The following is a 17,329-nucleotide window of genomic DNA, read 5'->3' as shown; positions in this document are numbered from 1 at the left end:
ATCTTAACAACCCACACACGATTGTAACTTAGTCCTACACATGTTTTGCCTTTCTTGTTTCAGGCTAACAACCTATACAAGGTTCCAAAATGGTTTGCAAAAGCGATACTAGCTTGATAAGTGCGTGACATGTAAAGTGAATAAGGCGAGTCATGCATACCAAACCTCAGGATTTCTATACTTTGTGTATGATCATATGCACAACTAAGAAGCAACTTTGATGATCAATCCAAAAGTACGCTTGTAGCTAGTGCAACCTAACACAATGTATCAAAAATCCATTTCAGAAACATCCAAACACAATTGTTAAAGCTGATGCAAAAGAAGGAAAGAGGTGGTGCCATGGCTACTATAAATAGGCATGCAGCATAGAGATCATGACAAGCACAAGCATCAAAACCAAGAAACACTAGTTAATACCAATCCACCATGAAGACCTTCCTCATCTTTGCACTCCTCGCCATTGTGGCAACAACTACCATTGCACAGCAACAACCATACCCACAACAACCACAACCATTTCCACAACAACCCATCCCACAACAACCACAACCATACCCACAACAACCACAACCATTTCCACAACAGCCCATCCCACAACAACCACAACCATACCCACAACAACCACAACCATTTTCACAACAGCCCATCCCACAACAACCACAACCATACCCACAACAACCACAACCATTTCCACAACAACCCATCCCACAACAACCACAACCATACCCACAACAACCACAACCATTTCCACAACAACCCTTCCCATCACAACAACCATTTCCACAACAACCACCATTTTGGCAACAACAACCAGTTCTATCGCAGCAACAACCATGTACACAAGACCAAACACCACTCCTACAAGAACAACAAGATCAAATGCTTGTGCAAGTACAAATACCATTTGTTCATCCATCTATTTTGCAGCAGCTAAACCCATGCAAGGTATTCCTCCAGCAGCAGTGCAGCCCTGTGGCAATGTCACAACGTATTGCAAGGTCGCAAATGTTGCAACAGAGCAGTTGCCATGTGTTGCAGCAACAATGTTGCCAACAACTGCCGCAAATCCCCGAACAACTCCGCCATGAGGCAGTCCGTGCAATCGTCTACTCTATCGTCCTGCAAGAACAATCCCTACAATTGGTCCAAGGTGTCTCCCAACCCCAACAACAGTCACAACAGCAACAAGTCGGACAATGTTCTTTCCAACAACCTCAACCACAACAGGGTCAACAACAGCAAGTGCCACAGAGTGTTTTCTTGCAGCCACACCAAATAGCTCAACTTGAGGCGACAACTTCCATTGCGTTGCGTACCCTACCAACGATGTGCAGTGTTAATGTGCCGTTGTACCGCATAGTGCCATTAGCCATTGACACCAGAGTTGGTGTCTAATGATAAGAAAAGGTCTCTAGAAATATATAGTTGAATCACCGTTGTTCAATCGAGGTATATGTCGATGTAGCGGTGATAAATAAAGTGTCAACCTTATGTATGACCGGCCCAAACTTCATGTTTAAATTCTGGAATAAAATATAAATAAAGTTTTATCTAGACAATATTCATATTGACATTGTGTGGACGTCGACCTGAGTGCCACACTTGCAAGTTCATAAGGTCGTCTTGCCTGGTCAGAAATGCAACCTGGTGAATTAATTAATTATTCATGCATTGCAATCTGATGATTGTAAAATTTGGGTTGAAGTGAAGAATGGACTTACATATATAAAACTCTTCAGTGGTTGCAGGTCTGGGATCTTGTTTTTTATTAGTTTGTATGTGGGTCCAACGGTACATGCCATTGTCTACAGAGACAAGAATGCCTATTTTTGAGAAAAGACCGGCTATTTTTGAGGAGGAAGTGAATGCTCTCTTGCTGCCACTGCTGATGGCTCTGGTGCATTTATGGAAGTAGTGTCTTGTGGTTTCTCAAGCCCATCCTAGTGGCATAATAGGACTTGAATGCTACGGCACCTACCAATATATAGAAGGTCTTAAAAGATGGAGGAAGATGTAGAACCCCTGGTAAAGCTTCACATTCAGATAACCGTAAATATTCTAGGCATGGACAAAAGCGAGTCATAGGTGAGGATGACAACTCTGACAAGCCATGCTGCTTGCCATAGATGAACCCAAGCTTATTGCAACGCTGAGGGCCTGTTTGTTTAAGAAGTCCTGTGACTTTTTTAGTCCTAACTTAAAAGTCCCTAGTCCCTACCCGTTTGTTTCCACGGACTAAATAGGGACTAGAGATCATTAAATGACATGCAAAAAGACCATGTTACCCTTAGCAATGTAGTAGTAGTTATTAAATGACATGCTAAAAGTAGGGGCATTGTTGGAAAAAGTGCCAAAAAAGTCCCAAAAAGACCCTCCCATAGGGACTTCTCCAAATAGTTCCAAGTGCCCCCTTTTAGTCCCTGAAAGTCCCTCCTGTTTGTTTCACATGGAACTTTTTGGGACTTTTTTTAGTCCCTACACCAAAAAGTCCCTGGAAACAAACACCCCCTGAATATGCATCTTCTTGAGAGATGCTCGGACGTTGAACATCTCTACTAAAGTTGAGAGGCGTACGGTAAAACCTGGATGCATTTCGTGTATAAATTGGACAATCTCTTTCGAAGTATTAGGGTTTCGCATGAAAACTCATCTATTACAAAAATATTTCTTTTTTTTAATTCCAGACTTTTTGCGTGATCATTATGCATCATCCAAAGTCACATCATTAATTTTCAACCCTTTTCTGACTTCATTTGCCATTTTTCATGCATTTAATGAATTTTTCAAGCTAAATGACCCTGAATTGAAAAAGCACTACAAATGAACTTGGAAAGGTTGAAACTTGGCATGTTATCATAATTTGACCCACATAGGATGTGCTAAAAAGTTGAGACAGGTATGACAAAAAAGTATGCACTTCATGTACAAACTGGACAATCTCTTCCGAAGTATGAGGTTTTGAGACAAAAACTCATATATTTCAAAAGGATTTCATTTTTTAACATATTTTAACTTCAGACTTTTTGTGCATTCAACATGCAGTATTCAAAGCCACGTCATCGATTTTCAACCCTTTTGTGACTTCATTTGCTATTTTCATGCATTTCATTAATTTTTTTGAGCTAAATGACCCTGAAATTGAAAATCACTACAAATGAACTCTAAAAAGGTTGAAAGTTGGCATAGTATCATAATTTCACCTACATAGTATGTGCTAAAAAGTTGAGAGGGGTACGACAAAAACTGGATGCACTTCGTGTACAAACTAGACAATCTCTTTCGAAGTATTAGGGTTTCGAACACTACTAGGGAAAACCCTAGTAGTAGCGCTGGAAATATGCATAGCAGTAGCACTGGGTCAAGCGCTACTGCTATCGCGCTATAGCTAAACCCTAGTAGTAGCGCTGGTATGGACAACGCTATGGTAAGTAGTGTTAGTAGTGACGCTTCCCTGTCCAGTGAGTAGTAGCACGTGTTCATAAGGCGCGCTGCTGCTAAGCCGCGCTACTGGTAAGTATTTCTGATTTCACATATTGGCACCCTCTATGTATTTGTGATGTATTTATACAGGCTCTATACAATAGTTTCATCACATCATATTAAACATACACTATTCCCACATATCATAGACATACAGTAGTCTCGTCATACCATCATCATCATTCAACACAAATATCATTACGTCATCTCGAAAATAGCGATACATAAGTGATGTAGAAGTAATAATTTAGCAAGTTATCCTCGGTCTCTTAGGTATTTTGGCATACCGACCATCCATTTACGACATCTGGGCTAATGAACCCAACGTCGAAGATTCATCCACACATGAACCTAATCCACTTTCCTTCCCCCAATGATATAATAACCAATCATGATCATAATAACAAATCATCATGATAATCATGATCAACATCATCATCATATTAATATAAAACTCTTGCATCAATATAGCTAATAATCATCATAATCATTATCACCAACACTATTTAATCATCATTTTCGTCAATGAGACATCATATAACAAAAGTTTGTCACTAGTCATAATCACAACTCCTCCTCATCATCATCGTCAACTCTAACACATTGTAGCACATAATAACACATTGTACCTAGGACCTACTCCTCTCTCTTGGGTAGAATATCATAAAACAAGATAGGCACTCACTCTCCATTATGGGGTCATCAAAGGATTCGTTCGTAACATGTCCCCTCCCGACGGGAGCATCGCCAGGGGTACCTGACCCAAGAGTTCATCTCCTTTTGCGAGAATTATATGGGCAAAGAAGACCCTGTTGTTGGTTTTCACGTCGACAAGCACCATGGGAGGCTCGAAGGAGAAGGTCACAACAACGGCTGGAGGGAATTGCAGGTGGACTACTCGGATCAACGGGATGACTTTGACAGGGCTAACTTTGTAGTGCTACAACACCTAGATGTGGTAGATGATTATGTGACACTGCACGAAGAAATCATCGCAAAGTACCATGATCAGGGGATGCTCAAGATGGACGCAAAGTTACTATAGAGCACAACGCCACTTTCTTGTGTTGGTTCAAAGAGCAGGTTTGTACTGTTGGGTAACGTAGCATAAATTCAAAAAATTTCCTACGCATGTTCAGATCTTCCTATGGAGAGACCAGCAACGAGAGAGGGGTAAGCGCATCTTCATACCTTTGAAGATCGCTAAGCGGAAGCGTTTGCTAGAACGCGGTTGATGGAGTCATACTCGCGGCGATTCCGATCTAGTGCCGAACAACGGCACCTCCGCGTTCAACACACGTGCAGCCCGGTGACGTCTCCCACACCTTGATCCAGCAAGGAGGAGGGAGAGGTTGGGGAAGAAGTCCAGCAACATGACGGCATGGTGTCGGTGGAGAGATGAGGTCTCCCGGCAGGGCTTCACCAAGCGCCGGCACAGAGGAGGAGGGAGAGGAGCAGGGCTGCGCCGAGAGAGCGATCAAACGGTGTCTTCCAAAGGCCAAAAGTGCCCACTATATATAGGGGAAGGGGAGAGGGGGTGCCACCCCTAGGGTTCCCGCCCTAGGGGGTGCGGCAGCCCTCCCAGATGGGTGGTGCGGCGGCCAGAGGGGGAGGAGGGGGTGGCGCACCCACTGGTGGGCCTTAGGCCCACCTGGCCTAGGGTTTGCCCCCCCTTTTTTTTTCTTTCCCTTGCCCCATGGGCTGAGTGGGGAGGCGCACCAGCCCACCTAGGGGCTGGTTCCCACCCCCACTTGGCCCACCTTACCTCCCGGGGTCGTTGCCCCCCTTCGGTGGTCCCCCGTGACCACCTCCGGTGGTCCCGGTGGTCCCGGTACGTTACCGGTGATGCCCGAAACACTTCCGGTGTCCGAAACCATCCGTCATATATATCAATCTTTACCTCCGGACCATTCCGGAGCTCCTCGTGACGTCCGGAATCTCATCCTTGACTCCGAACAACTTTCGGTAACCTCGTATAACAATTCCCTATAACCCTAGCGTCATCGAACCTTAAGTGTGTAGACCCTACGGGTTCGGGAGACAGGTAGACATGACCGAGACACCTCTTTGGCCAATAACCATCAGCAGGGTCTGGATACCCATGGTGGCTCCCACTAGCTCCACGATGATCTCATCGGATGAACCACGATGTCAAGGATTCAAACAATCCCGTATACGATTCCCTTTGTCTGTCGGTATAGAACTTGCCCGAGATTCGATCGTCGGTATACCTATACCTTGTTCAATCTCGTTACCGGTAAGTCTCTTTACTCGTTCCGTAGCACGTCATCGTGTGACTAACTCCTTAGTCACATTGAGCTCATGATGATGTTCTACCGAGTGGGCCCAGAGATACCTCTCCGTCACACGGAGTGACAAATCCCGATCTCGATTCGTGCCAACCCAACAGACACTTTTGGAGGTACCCGTAGTGCACCTTTATAGTCACCCAGTTACGTTGTGACGTTTGATACACCCAAAGCACTCCTACGGTATCCGGGAGTTGCACAATCTCACGGTCGAAGGAAAAGATACTTGACATTAGAAAAGCATTAGCATACGAACAATACGATCTAGTGCTAGGCTTAGGATTGGGTCTTGTCCATCACATCATTCTCCCAATGATGTGATCCCGTTATCAATGACATGTAATGCCCATGATCAGGAAACCATGATCATCTATTGACTAACGAGCTAGCCAACTAGAGGCTTGCTAGGGACACATTGTGATCTATTCATTCACACATGTATTACTGTTTCCTGTTAATACAATTATAGCATGAACGATAGACGATTATCAGGAACAAGGAAATATGATAATAACCATTTTATTATTGCCTCTAGGGCATATTTCCAACAGTCTCCCACTTGCACTAGAGTCAATAATGTAGTTACATTGTGATGTATCGAACACCCATAGCATCATGGTGTTGATCATGTTTTGCTCGTGGAAGAGGTTTAGTCAACGGATCTGCAATATTCAGATCCGTGTGTACTTTACAAATATCTATCACTCCACTCTGGACATGTTCCTGGATGGAGTTGTAGCGGCGCTTGATGTGCTTCGTCTTCCGGTGAAATCTTGGCTCCTTGGCTATGGCAATGGCTCCAGTGTTATCACAGAAGAGTGTCATAGGACCCGACGCGCTTGGAACCACTCCAAGGTCGGTGATGAGCTCCTTCATCCAAATTCCTTCATGAGCCGCTTCTGAAGCAGCTATGTACTCCGCTTCACATGTAGATGCTGCCACGACTTCTTGCTTGCTGCTGCACCAGCTCACTGCCCCACCATTCAACACATACACGTATCCGGTTTGTGACTTAGAGTCATCCGGATCTGTGTCGAAGCTAGCATCGACGTAACCCTTTACGACGAGCTCTTCATCACCTCCATAAACGAGAAACATTTCCTTAGTCCTTTTCTGGTACTTAAGGATATTCTTGACCGCTGTCCAGTGTTCCGCACCGGGATTACTTTGGTACCTCCCTACCAAGCTTATGGCAAGGTTTATATCAGGTCTGGTACACAGCATGGCATACATTAGAGAGCCCACGGCTGAAGCGTAGGGGACAGAACTCATCTTCTCTCTATCTGCTGCCGTGGTCGGCGACTGAGTCTTACTCAATCTCATACCTTGCAAAACTGGCAAGAACCCTTTCTTTGAGTTTTCCATATTGAACTTCTTCAATATCTTGTCAAGGTATGTACTTTGCGAAAGACCTATGAGGCGTCTCGATCTATCTCTATAGATCTTGATGCCTAATATGTATGCAGCTTCTCCTAGGTCCTTCATTGAAAAACTCTTGTTCAAATAGGCCTTTATGCTCTCCAACATCTCTATATCATTCCCCATCAATAATATGTCATCCACATATAGTACGAGGAAAGCTACAGAGCTCCCACTCACTTTCTTGTACAGATAGGCTTCTCCGTAAACCTGTATGAACCCAAACGCTTTAATCACCTCATTAAAGCGAATGTTCCAACTCCGAGATGCTTGCACCAGCCCATAGATGGAGCGCTGGAGCTTGCACACTTTGTTAGCACCCTTAGGGTCGACAAAACCTTCTGGTTGCATCATATACAACTCTTTCTTAAGGTTCCTGTTAAGGAACGCTGTTTTGACGTCCATTTGCCAAATTTCATAATCATAAAAGGCGGCAATTGCTAACATGATTCGGACTGATTTCAGCTTCGCTACGGGAGAGAAAGTCTCTTCGTAGTCAACTACTTGAATTTGTCGTAAACCCTTTGCGACAAGTCGAGCTTTGTAAACGGTTACATTACCGTTTGCATCAGTCTTCTTCTTGAAGATCCATTTATTTTCTATGCCTCGCCGGCCATCGGGCAAGTCCACCAAAGTCCATACTTTGTTCTCATACATGGATCCTATCTCGGATTTCATGGCCTCAAGCCATTTGTTGGAATCCGGGCCCGCCATCGCTTCTTCATAGTTCGAAGGTTCACCGTTGTCTAACAACATGATTTCCATCACAGGGTTGCCGTACCACTCTGGTGCGGAGCATACCCTTGTGGACCTTCCGGTTCAGTAGTAACTTGATCCGAAGCTTCATGATCATCATCATTAACTTCCTCTTCAGTCGGTGTAGGCACCACAGGAACAACTTCTTGCGCTGCGCTACTTTCCTGTTCGAGAGGGGGTGTAATTACCTCATCAAGTTCTACCTTCCTCCCACTTACTTCTTTCGAGAGAAACTCTTTCTCTAGAAAGGATCCGTTCTTGGCAACAAAGGTTTTACCTTCGGATCTAAGATAGAAGGTATACCCAATAGTTTCCTTAGGGTATCCTATGAATACGCATTTCTCCGCTTTGGGTTCGAGCTTTTCTGGTTGAAGTTTCTTCACATAAGCATCGCAGCCCCAAACTTTAAGAAACGACAACTTAGGTTTCTTGCCAAACCATAGTTCATACGGTGTCGTCTCAACGGATTTAGACGGTGCCCTATTTAAAGTGAATGCTGCAGTTTCTAATGCGTATCCCCAAAATGACAGCGGTAAGTCGGTGAGAGACATCATAGATCGCTCCATATCTAATAAAGTGCGATTACGACGTTCAGACACTGCGTTGCGCTGCGGTGTGCCAGGCGGCGTCAGCTGTGAAACGATTCCACACTTTCTTAGGTGTGTGCCAAACTCGTGACTCAAATATTCTCCTCCACGATCAGATTGTAGACATTTAATTTTTCTGTCACGTTGATTCTCAACCTCACTCTGAAATTCCTTGAACTTTTCAAACGTCTCAGATTTGTGCTTCATCAAGTAGATATACCCATACCTACTCAAATCATCGGTGAGAGTGAGAACATAACGATAACCGCCGCGAGCTTCAACGTTCATTGGACCACACACATCAGTATGTATTATTTCCAATAAGTCGGTTGCTCTCTCCATTATTCCTGAGAATGGAGTCTTAGTCATCTTGCCCATAAGGCACGGTTCACATGTGTCAAATGATTCAAAGTCAAGAGACTCTAATAGTCTATCAGTATGGAGCTTCTTCATGCGCTTAACGCCGATATGACCAAGGCGGCAGTGCCACAAGTATGTGGGACTATCATTATCAACTTTGCATCTTTTGGTACTCACACTATGAATATGTGTAACATCACGATCGAGATTCATAAAGAATAAACCATTCACCAGCGGAGCATGACCATAAAACATATCACTCATATAAATAGAACAACCATTATTCTCTGACTTAAATGAGTAGCCGTCTCGCATTAAGCAAGATCCTGATACAATGTTCATGCTTAAAGCTGGTACTAAATAACAATTATTAAGGTTTAAAACTAATCCCGACGGTAGATGTAGAGGTAGCGTGCCGACGGCGATCACATCGACCTTTGAACCATTCCCGACGCGCATCGTCACCTCGTCCTTGGCCAGTCTCCACTTATTCCGCAGTTCCTGCTTTGAGTTGCAAATGTGAGCAACAACACCGGTATCAAATACCCAGGAGCTACTACGAGCGCTGGTAAGGTACACATCAATAACATGTATATCACATATACCTTTAACGTTGCCGGCCTTCTTGTCCGCTAAGTATTTGGGGCAGTTCCGCTTCCAGTGACCTTTTCCCTTGCAATAGAAGCACTAAGTCTCAGGCTTGGGTCCGTTCTTTTTCTTCTTCCCGGCATCTAGCTTACCGGGCGCGGCAACAGCTTTGCCGTCTTTCTTGAAGTTCTTCTTACCCCTGCCTTTCTTGAAACTAGTGGTCTTGTTGACCATCAACACTTGATGCTCCTTCTTGATTTCTACTTCTGCAGACTTGAGCATCGAGTACAACTCGGGAATGGTTTTCTCCATCCCTTGCATGCTGTAGTTAAGAACAAAGCCTTTGTAGCTTGGTGGGAGAGACTGGAGGATTCTGTCAATGATAGCATCATCCGGAAGTTCGACTCCGAGTGAAGTCAGACGACCGTGTAACCCAGACATTTTGAGTATGTGCTCACTGACAGAACTGTTCTCCTCCATCTTACAGCTGAAGAACTTGTCGGAGACTTCATATCTCTCGACACGGGCATGAGCTTGAAAAACTAGCTTCAGCTCTTGGAACATCTCATATGCCCCGTGTTGCTCAAAACGTCTTTGGAGCCCCGTTTCTAAACTGTATAACATGCCACACCTGACCAGAGAGTATTCATCACTCCGCGCTTGCCAGACGTTTAGAATGTCCTGGGATGCTGCGGGAGCGGGAGGGTCACCTAGCGGCGCATTAAGGACATAAGCCTTTTTAGCTGCTTCAAGGATGAGCTTCAGGTTGCGAACCCAGTCCGCATAGTTGCTACCATCATCTTTCAGCTTGTTTTTCTCTAGGAATGCGTTGAAGTTGAGGTTGACGTTGGACATCTACAATATTTGTAAAGACAACTTTTAGACTAAGTTCATGACAATTAAGTTCATTTAATAAAATTAAGTATGAACTCCCACTTAAATCGACATCCCTCTAGTCATCTAAGTGATATATGATCCATGTTGACTAACCCGTGTCCGATCATCACGTGAGACGGACTAGTCACCATGGTGAGCAACTTCATGCTGATCGTATTCAACCATACGACTCATGTTCGACCTTTCGGCCTCTTGTATTCGAGGTCATGTCTGTACATGCTAAGCTCGTCGAGTCAACCTAGGTGTTTCGCGTGTGTAAATCTGGCTTACACCCGTTGTATGCGAACGTTAGAATCTATCACACCCGATCATCACGTGGTGCTTCGAGACAACGAACCTTCGCAACGGTGCACACTTAGGGGAATACGTTCTCAAAATTTTAAGAGGGATCATCTAATTATGCTACCTCGTTTTAAGCAATAAGATGTAAAACATGATAAACATCACGATGCAATCATATAGTGACATGATATGGCCATTATCATCTTTGCTCTTTCGATCTCCATCTTCAGGCATCGCATGATCATCATCGTCACCGGCGTGACACCATGATCTCCATCATCGTGTCTCCGTGAAGTCGTCACGCCAACTACTACTATCACTACTACTATGGCTAACCGTTAGCAATGAAGTAAAAGTAGTAAGCACATGGCGTTGCATCTCATACAATAAATTAAGACAACTCCTATGGCTCCTGCCGGTTGTCATACTCATCGACATGCAAGTCGTGAAACCTATTACAATAACATGATCATCTCATACATCATACATGCAACATCACAACTTTGGCCATATCACATCACATGTCAAACCCTGCAAAAACAAGTTAGACGTCCTCTAATTGTTGTTGCAAGTTTTACGTGGCTCATTTGGGTTTCTAGCAAGAACGCCTTCTTACCTACGTGACAACCACAACGATGATATGCCAAAGCTATTTACCCTTCATAAGGACCCTTTTCATCAAATCCAATCCGACTAGAGTAGGAGAGACAAACACCCGCTAGCCACCTTTATGCACGATGTGCATGTCTGTCGGTGGAACCAGTCTCACGTAAGCGTACGTGTAAGGTCGGTCCGGGCCGCTTCATCCCACAATACCGCCGGAAAAGAATAATACTAGTAACGGCAAGCAAATTGACAAACCATCGCCCACAACTTTTGTGTTCTACTCATGCATAGAATCTACGCATAGAAAACCTGGCTCGGATGCCACTTTTGGGTAACGTAGCATAAATTCAAAATTTTTCCTACGAATGTTCAGATCTTCCTATGGAGAGACCAGCAACGAGAGAGGGGTAAGAGCATCTTCATACCTTTGAAGATCGCTAAGCGGAAGCGTTTACTAGAACGCGGTTGATGGAGTCGTACTCGCGGCGATTCCGATCTAGTGCTGAACAACTGCACCTCCGCGTTCAACACAAGTGCAGCCCGGTGACGTCTCCCGCACCTTGATCCGGCAAGGAGGAGGGAGAGGTTGGGGAAGAAGTCCAGCAACACGACGGCGTGGTGTCGGTGGAGAGACGAGGTCTCCCGGCAGGGCTTCGCCAAGCGCCGGCACAGAGGAGGAGGGAGAGGAGCAGGGCTGCGCCGAGAGAGAGATCAAACGGTGTCTTCCAAAGGCCAAAAGTGCCCACTATATATAGGGGAAGGGGAGAGGGGGTGCCACCCCTAGGGTTCCCACCCTAGGGGGTGCGGCAGCCCTCCCAGATGGGTGGTGCGGCGGCCAGAGGGGGAGGAGGGGGTGGCGCACCCACTGGTGGGCCTTAGGCCCACCTGGCCTAGGGTTTGCCCCCCTTTTTTTCTTTCCCTTGCGCCATGGGCTGAGTGGGGAGGCGCACCAGCCCACCTAGGGGCTGGTTCCCACCCCCACTTGGCCCACCTTACCTCCCGGGGTCGTTGCCTCCCTTCGGTGGTCCCCCGGGACCACCTCCGGTGGTCCCGGTACGTTACCGGTGATGCCCGAAACACTTCCGGTGTCCGAAACCATCCGTCCTATATATCAATCTTTACCTCTGGACCATTCCGGAGCTCCTCGTGACATCCGGGATCTCATCCGGGACTCCGAACAACTTTCGGTAACCTCGTAAAGTAATTCCCTATAACCCTAGCGTCATCGAACCTTAAGTGTGTAGACCCTACGGGTTCGGGAGACAGGTAGACATGACCGAGACACCTCTCTGGCCAATAACCATCAGCGGGGTTTGGATACCCATGGTGGCTCCCACTAGCTCCACAATGATCTCATCGGATGAACCACGATGTCAAGGATTCAATCAATCCCGTATACGATTCCCTTTGTTTGTCGGTATAGAACTTGCCCGAGATTCGATCGTCGGTATACCTATACCTTGTTCAATCTCATTACCGGTAAGTCTCTTTACTCGTTCCGTAGCACGTCATCGTGTGACTAACTCCTTAGTCACATTGAGCTCATGATGATGTTCTACCGAGTGGGCCCAGAGATACCTCTCCGTCACACGGAGTGACAAATCCCGATCTCGATTCATGCCAACCCAACAGACACTTTTGGAGGTACCCGTAGTGCTCCTTTATAGTCACCCAGTTACGTTGTGACGTTTGATACACCCAAAGCACTCCTACGGTACCCGGGAGTTGCACAATCTCACGGTCGAAGGAAAAGATACTTGACATTAGAAAAGCATTAGCATACGAACAATACGATCTAGTGCTAGGCTTAGGATTGGGTCTTGTCCATCACATCATTCTCCCAATGATGTGATCCCGTTATCAATGACATCTAATGCCCATGATCAGGAAACCATGATCATCTATTGACTAACGAGCTAGCCAACTAGAGGCTTGCTAGGGACACATTGTGATCTATTCATTCACACATGTATTACTGTTTCCTGTTAATACAATTATAGCATGAACGATAGACGATTATCATGAACAAGGAAATATGATAATAACCATTTTATTATTGCCTCTAGGGCATATTTCCAACATGTACTAATCCCCCCGTAGAGGGCAATGCAGACGGGTTTCTCATACACGTCTTAGTACAGGGTCCCGCGCCCAAACTCGTGTCCTATGATACATATGATATCAATGGGTACACGTTCTACACGGAGGCCAAAGCCATGGACAGTGATTATGAGAAGTCAGGGATGACTATTGAATACGTGACCAACTCCAACGTCACAACTGAAAGATTCTACGGAAGTGTCGAAGAGATCTGGGAGCTTAACTATGCTGGAGCGCACGATGCAACGATGTTCCGTGTCAGGTGGGCTAAGGCCGTCGTAAGAGAAAACAAGTATTTCACTACCATGTCTATACCCAACGCAAAGAGCGCTACCGTGAACGTTAACATCATCGCCAAAACTAAGCCATGGATACACGCTAAGCACGTGACACAATGCTTCTTCATAACCGACCCTACCAATCCCAACCGTGTTGTCGTGAGGAGCGGCAAAAGGAACATCGTCAGAATGGATGGAGTCGCCAACGAGGAAGACTACGAGCAATATGGCAACCCGATGAGGGAAGATGACGATGATGACGAAGCATACGTGAAAAGAAGAATCATGACTACCTTACCTAAGAAAGATCGTACTCCATGGTGCCCGAAAAGAAAAATCAACACAACAAATAAGAAAGGAAAGATGCTCAATGTGAAACGTCTTCGACGCAGCTGCGAAACAATCATTTATACATATGTATGTATTTTGTATACGAAAGAACACATGGTTCCGGTAATATAGGCGCAGTGTGTGGGAAGGAGATGTTCTCGTCGTCGACCGCATGCGAGGCCATTGGGATAAAAACAAAAAACAAAAACAAAAGCGAGAAAGGAATACAAAAGAAAAAAGAAAAGTAAACAGAAAAGGAAAGGAAAATAATAAAAAGAAAAGAAAAATAATAAAAATAAATTAATAAAGAAAAAGTAATAAAGAAAATGAAGAAAAGAAAGTTAGTTGTAGCGCTGGTAATCCAGCGCTACTCCTATATGTCCTATAGCAGTTAGTAGTAGCGCTGGATTAGTTAGAAGTAGCGTTGGTACCAATCCAGCACTAATACTCTGCTGAGTTAACCCGGCTCGAAAAATTCCCTAAGTACCCCTCTCCGTCTATTCCATCCCTCTCCCCCTTCTCCCCCGCTCCTGTGGCGTCGCCGCCTCCCGCCGGAGACCTCCCCGCCCGTTCCTGCACACCCTCGACCTCACAGCGCCCGTCGAAGACCTCCCCGCCTGTCCGCGCCGCCCCCTCCCGCTCCTCGGTCTCCTTCGCGGAGGGCGAGAAAGTGCTCGCCTACCACGCCCCCTCCTGTACGAGGCCAAGGTTCCCTTCCCCTCCCCATCCCGCATCCCCCTCCCCCCTCCATCCCATTTCGGCATAGGGTTCGCCGCTGCTTCTCTGTTCCTCCATCCATCCCCTCCCGCTCCGGTAAGCCCCCCCCCCTCACCTCGTCCTTTTTTTACAAAACAAGGATCAACCCCGGCCTTTGTACGTGTGTTATTTGTTGGGTTTATGCATGTTTTATGTCCTCAGTCCTCTCTAGGATAAATTTTGACAGGTAGTAGTACTGGTAGTGATGTTAGCCTACCATGTCAATTTTGTGGAACGGTGTTAGTTCAGCTAAGCATTTTATTTCTGCAGCATATATGTACTACAAATTTTCTTATAGACTGCCATTCGATATGTGTGTTGCAATATGCTCGATTATAGATTGTTGTACGATACTTGTTTGGTAAATGCTTTTCTTTTTCTTTTTAGTGATGTTGGCAGCAATTTCGTTAACATCAGTAGATAGCAAGCCGTCCTTAGGTTGATGATAAATCTTAGCCAGAGACAGTCTGGATTTGATTTTTCGTAAGTAATGCTGCAATTATATGTTTCCCGCAGCACAGGGAAAAATGGTAAATCGCTGTCTGGAGCTAGCTAGGGCTTACGTCATCATGTGTTTAGGCTCCAAAGATAAAGTTGTGTGTTCTGGTTAGCGATGGTAATTATGAGCCGACTGTCTGGTGACTATAAACTTTCCAAATCTATTCAAGCAACTCTGATTCTGATTACACAAAGAATAGAACAATTATTATTTTGTGCATGAATAAGAGGGAGTAGTTCCCCGGACAAAGACTAGATCATCTCTAGCAGACCCCGTATAATGGTCATTTTAGCAAAGTAGTTCCGGACTTGTAAATGCAACAAGAGGGAGTAGCTCGTTTCTTTTTATAGGTTGATGCACGTGCATTTTTCCTCCACGTGGTTCGAGGCAGATCAGAGCTAAGTAGGAAGTTAAATGAAATTGCTGCCATTGCAATTTTGGTATGTTAAAATATAATCTTCTAATGTTATGGACACTTGGGTTTGACAGTTGTGCATAATCTTGATTTTTGTTGTTGTGGACACTTGTGCGTTTTTATTCACACCAACTATTTTATTTGAGGAAGTCTGAAATCTGGATAAATTATGAATGTCTGAGTGGCCTATGTTTTGCGGAATGTTGATTCATTTCCATTCCGACAAATTTCAGGCGCTCCATATGTCTACTTTTTAGGAAAGGTCATGTCGAAATTTTTCGTAAATTTCGACATGACTAGTGCTAGAAACTAGGACATATGGAGTGCCCAGGTATTGCCGGAAAGGGGAATGAATTAACACCCGACCAAATATAGGTCCTTTTTTATTATTCATGTTATTAGGCCTAGAATTAAACTATTATACTTAAATACTCGTTGGAAATTAATATGTCTAGCCACGACGAAGCTGAGGGTTCTGGTCGCGCCGGAGATGACTATTTTCAGGAAGTAGATGATTTTTTCAATTACTTGGACCAATGCATGTTGGGGACGCAGGGTGGCAGTGAGACCAACCCCGACACCGACGCTGGCTTCGGCATTGACAATGGCACCGACACGGACACCGGCCCCAAGACCGGCAACGATGCTTACTTAGTCGGTGAAGGACCGAAGCTGAAGAGGGCAAGAAAATTAAACGAGCTCGGCACCAGAAAAATCGTGGTCATTGCGATGCACCCCACGAAATTAGAGCCATTGGAGCCAGAGAAAGAGCGCAAATGCTACGGCAATCAACTTGGATGCATCCTGAGGGAAACCGCCAAGATAAACGATGAAAAGTTAAAGAAGATACCACATATGGAGCATATGCTCCTAACGAAGTTGCACAACAGGTTCCTGTTCCCCGGCCGGGATGAAGATGAACTTCCGTGGAAGGACAACCACATGACAATTATAGACAACAAGGCAATGGTGACGTTCACCAATGCCTTGGCCGCCTGGAAAGTACGGGTGAAAAAAGCCAATCTGAAGAATGAACCGTGGTCGAAGATTCATGTCGACAATCCATCAATAACAGAAGAGGACTTCAAAAAATTCAAAGAGACTTGCACTACAGAAGAAGCCCAGCTAAAGTCTGAGAAAATGAAGGAGCTCCAAGCCAGGAACACGCCTGTCCATCGCCTCAGAAGTCGTGGTTACGAGGGAAGAGGAGACATGAGCCAAGGAGGACGTCAAACATGAAAGTCACGGAATCCCAGACCCCTTGGCGGAGTTCACCGACCCGCGGGAGCATGACTGGATCAGGGCACGACATCAGTGGGACCCCGTCAATAAGGTCTTTTACATGGACCTGAACACGAGGGAGTTCATGAGACTACTGGTAATTGTTGTATTACCACATTATATTAATTATCTTCCAATCAATTCAACACAAAGCTTTGTCATATTACGTTTTTCAATAGATTACGTGCGTAAATGTTCTACACAATTCAAATATATATAAACCTTACATCCAAAAGATTTAGTAAAAGAGACTTGGTGGTCCCCATGAAATATTTACATAACAATACAAACTTAGTCCACCAGAAGAATGATCTGGTCCAAAAAAATCCTTCACACATAGATTGAACCGCCGATAACATGTCTGGAGTTAGGACCGGATATAT

At 45.1% G+C, this 17,329-nt stretch overlaps 1 protein-coding gene across 1 annotated transcript; it reads left to right on the top strand.

Moving 5' to 3' along the window:
• The first annotated feature begins 368 nt into the window (after positions 1 to 368).
• LOC123407503 (B3-hordein) lies at positions 369 to 1,568 on the top strand. The gene has a single exon (XM_045101015.1). The coding sequence runs from the start codon at positions 430 to 432 to the stop codon at positions 1,396 to 1,398; it is 969 nt and encodes a 322-aa protein (XP_044956950.1). The 5' UTR covers positions 369 to 429; the 3' UTR covers positions 1,399 to 1,568.
• Positions 1,569 to 17,329: the final 15,761 nt, after the last annotated feature.

Source organism: Hordeum vulgare, chromosome 1H (genome assembly GCF_904849725.1).
Source record: "Hordeum vulgare subsp. vulgare chromosome 1H, MorexV3_pseudomolecules_assembly, whole genome shotgun sequence".
NCBI classification, from domain to species: Eukaryota; Viridiplantae; Streptophyta; class Magnoliopsida; order Poales; family Poaceae; genus Hordeum; species Hordeum vulgare.
The sequence above is the reverse complement of the archived record's forward strand: the minus strand, read 5'-3'. Positions and strand labels throughout refer to the sequence as shown.